This window comes from Nanorana parkeri, unplaced genomic scaffold (assembly GCF_000935625.1).
Source record: "Nanorana parkeri isolate BGI_ZX_2015 unplaced genomic scaffold, ASM93562v1 scaffold1425, whole genome shotgun sequence".
Taxonomy (NCBI): domain Eukaryota; kingdom Metazoa; phylum Chordata; class Amphibia; order Anura; family Dicroglossidae; genus Nanorana; species Nanorana parkeri.
Window position 1 is genome coordinate 347164 of NW_017307693.1, and position 3871 is coordinate 351034.

At 51.2% G+C, this 3871-nt stretch overlaps 1 protein-coding gene across 1 annotated transcript in view; it reads left to right on the top strand.

The window, feature by feature from the left end:
• RP1L1 (retinitis pigmentosa 1-like 1) overlaps positions 1-3871 on the top strand; it is a 16788-nt gene that overhangs the window by 3973 nt on the left and 8944 nt on the right. Inside the window, exon 2 of the mRNA XM_018569913.1 lies at positions 1579-1756. Coding sequence (XP_018425415.1) covers positions 1579-1756 — 178 coding nt within the window. The remainder of the gene's footprint in view (positions 1-1578; positions 1757-3871) is intronic.

The window sequence follows — 3871 nt, forward strand, 5'->3', positions numbered from 1 at the left end:
AAAAAGTGGGGGTGGGGGGGGGTATTATTATGGGGTTTTCAATTATTATGAGGGTATATTGTTTTTTTTATTGTGTGTGGATAGGGATTTTGTTTTTAGATAAACTGTTCCAGGGGGTGGTATTTCGGAGTTTCCATTTCTTCTGGGTTTTATTGATTTTTTTTAAATTTTATATTAATAAGGGCTTTTGTTGAGTTTGGGGTGCTCATAGCAGATCATTCCCTTTTTACTGACCATCCGCCCTTGGAGCTGCCTTTTGTTTGCAGCACGCTGCCGTATCTTTTGTATCCTCCTTATCCCCATAGATCAAATAAAAGTTAGGCATACACCGGTTGGGCCTGTTAACCATGATAAAACCATCATGCTTCTGGTCAACTTCACAATCATGTATCCTTTGCAGTATTATTATATTTTGTAGTAGTAATCAACTCCATATAAGCACTGCCAGTGTACTAGAGATTCCCTGATACCGGTACCGAGTACCGATGCCGCGTGCCCAGATTATCGGGAAGTTGGGCGGCAGATCATGACCCATCGCACGGCTTCCTAACTGCCTGTGAAGCTGGTGTTCTAGCGAAGGAACACCAGCTTCACATACCGACCACATACTGACCAATCAGGAAGCCGGGTGGCGAGAAAATGAGGTGCCATCCAGCTTCCTGGTTGATCAAGAAGCTAGGCTGCCTAGCCACATGTGAAGCCGGCTTCCTAGCCAATCAAGAAGCCAGGTGGCACATCATGACCCACCTCCTAGCTTCCTGATTGACTAGAATGCCAGCTTCACTTGTTCCTAGGCAGCCTTGCTTCCTGACCAATCAAGCAGCTGGGTCATTACATGCCGCCCGGCTTCCTGTTTGGTTAGGAAGCCAGGCTGCCTAGCAACAAGTGAAGCTGGCTTCCTAGCCAATCAGGAAGCAGGGAGGAGGGTCATAACCCACCGCCGGCTTCCTAATTGGAAAGGTAGCCGGCAACATGCTCCCTCGGCACTTGCGGTCAAAGAGGGAGATCTCTCTCTGACCAGAAGTTCTGGTATCCAAGAATTTGGACGCGTACAATACTCGCCCAAATACTCGGTATCGGGGCTTTTTGCCTTGGCACATGTCCCCCAGGGCAGAGTGCCTCCAGCTCCTCATGAACAGTAGTTTGCCTATTACCCCTAAAATTGGTCAGAATGTAACAAGATGTGCCCCCACCCCTTCCCCCGCACCCTAGACTTCAATGGGATTTACCACCAAGCCCTTGGCGAATCAGAATCACACAGACTCATCCATCCCTAATCACCAATTACCTTAATGCAGGTTGGGCATCAGGCTCAAGAGTTTGTACCCTGTTTCCCCGAAAATAAGACCTCCCCCGAAAGTAAGACCTAGCACTATTTTTCAAGATTCCTGTAATATAAGACCTACCCCGAAAATAAGACCTAGTTTGGTGGTGGCATGTGAGGGGGAAGTTGAAGAGCAGGAGAGATGGTATCAGCCTGCAGGGACATACTGTATTAAGGGGGTGACAGGGGACTCCCTCCGGCCAGCGCAAATCCCCGATTCTTAAAGTGATACAATGATTGTCTTCTCCTTCCAGATTGAGACCATACAGGGCGTTCTGCAGTCCCCCAGCGTCCTGATCTGCGCCGGCAGAGAGCCCTTTAAACCCATCCAGACGGAGAACGCGCGCAAAAGTATCACCGAGAAGTTGCCGGGTATCCAATCTCATCACACCACCGACCACAAAAGTGAGATCCGGGACAACAAGAAAAATGGTGAGTCCTCCAGAGGGAGGAAACGGCCTGAAAAATCCATGAAACAACCCATTCACCCCAAAAGTTATAGGCGGAGCCTGGAGGACTGATCAACCGGCCGAGAGTCCCGAAATAACAATGACTGGCCATAGCTGCCGGATCTGTTCCCACCGGTCTCTTATCTATTGGTGCATTCAGTCCGCTTGTTGCATAGACATCATGACATAGCAAGGATGGTGGGAGCCCCTCATAATGGGCACTTCAAGTGTACAGACCCGGGAACTCAGCACAGGGATGGGGGGAGCCCCTCATAATGGGCACTTCAAGTGTACAGACCCGGGAACTCAGCACAGGGATGGTGGGAGCCCCTCATAATGGGCACAGCAGGTGTACAGACCCGGGAACTCAGCACAGGGATGGTGGGAGCCCCTCATAATGGGCACAGCGGGTGTACAGACCCGGGAACTCAGCACAGGGATGGTGGGAGCTCCTCATAATGGGCACAGCGGGTGTACAGACCCGGGAACTCAGCACAGGGATGGTGGGAACCCCTCATAATGGGCACAGAGGGTGTACAGACCCGGGAACTCAGCACAGGGATGGCGGGAGCGCCTCATAATGGGCACAGCGGGTGCACAGACCCGGGAACTCAGCACAGGGATGGTGGGAACCCCTCATAATGGGAACAGCAGTAGTGGATAGTAAAGACCACTGAGGCTGCCATATGCAAACACTGGAGACCTCAACTCTGCCATGACCGCACTCCAGCGTCCTCCAATGCAAAGCCAATGCTGCTCTCACAACGTGCTATGGGGGTTGGGCTGGTGCACCCTCTGGGACACTGGAGAAACCAGACTTTTTACAAGAGCGGTAGTAAAGCATCTGATGTCACCCATCATTTACTTAATCCACTTGGAGTTTGGTGCAAATTGCCGTCACCAGACGCGTTTCATGTCCCTGTAATCATTCATGATACTTAAAAGTCATATCAAATCATCATAGTACACACATGGGAGAGAGAGGAGCCGGTGCCGAGAGTCCGGAGCCTGCTGCGGGGGAAGGGATTCCCTCCGGTTAATATTGAAGAAGTCCTGATATGACGTCTAATCGTTTCCCAATAAAACACATCTCTGCGGCAGCGAAGCGGCGATGGCGGCGGACGCGACGGCTTGGGGCTCAGCGACGGATTTACATCTACACACGGAGCGCTGATGCCTTGAGCTTTTAGCATCTCCAGTTAATCCCGGGGGTTCCCGGAGCGGCGTTTGATCTGGGGCAGGAGCCGGCTTGCAGAGGAGAACTTCAAAGCCCGACGGTCCAGAGGAGAGGACTGGAGTGTCGTGAGAACCTCGGAGCTCCGGGAAGGACACGAGGCTCCTCGATCCCCATAATTCCTTCAACATAAACTGATCCCTCCGCACCTCGCGCCCGTCACCGCCTGCAGACACTCAGATTGTATCCTCTGTGAGGAACGATGGTGCAGAGGCCGCGCATCCTTCACCATTTGTCCTCCTTGTAGAGGCACGATCACACCATCGCACCCCAGAGCATGATGATTTTTTTAGCGCATTAGAAGACATCGGGGGAAATTTATCAAAGAAATTGCGACAGTTTTAGCCTCTTAGATAATTTTTTTTTAATGTGCAAATCTGTCTTTCAACATGCGCCCCCGTTTTCACCTGAGCGCGCACTACTTTTCCAACTGCAACTTCTTTCATCTGCACTTGTTCTGCGCCTGTCTAAGGCCCCATTCACACTGAGCGATTTATCGCGTGCTAATTATCACGGCTATTTATCGTGCGATATCGCTCTCCAATGCATGGCAATGGGGCTCTGTCCGTTGCTGTCGCGGGTCGTGTGTCGCTACAGCAGGACCCTTTTTGGAGCGGATTTTGCCGCGATTCTAGCATGCTCAATGCAAGCGCGACAAACGCGCGATTTGCGAATCGCTCAGTGTGAATGGGGCCTAAGACTGGAGCATCACCTAAGAAAACAATCACAACTTAAGAAGTCCCCGTGACCACTTCTTCAAAAAGCCACAGTTAAGCGTTTTGCCCGGAGTTACAAGTCTTCTTTCCTGGAGTCTATTAAAGGAGAACTATGAGGGGGGGGGGGGGGGGGGGTTTTTCACCCCTC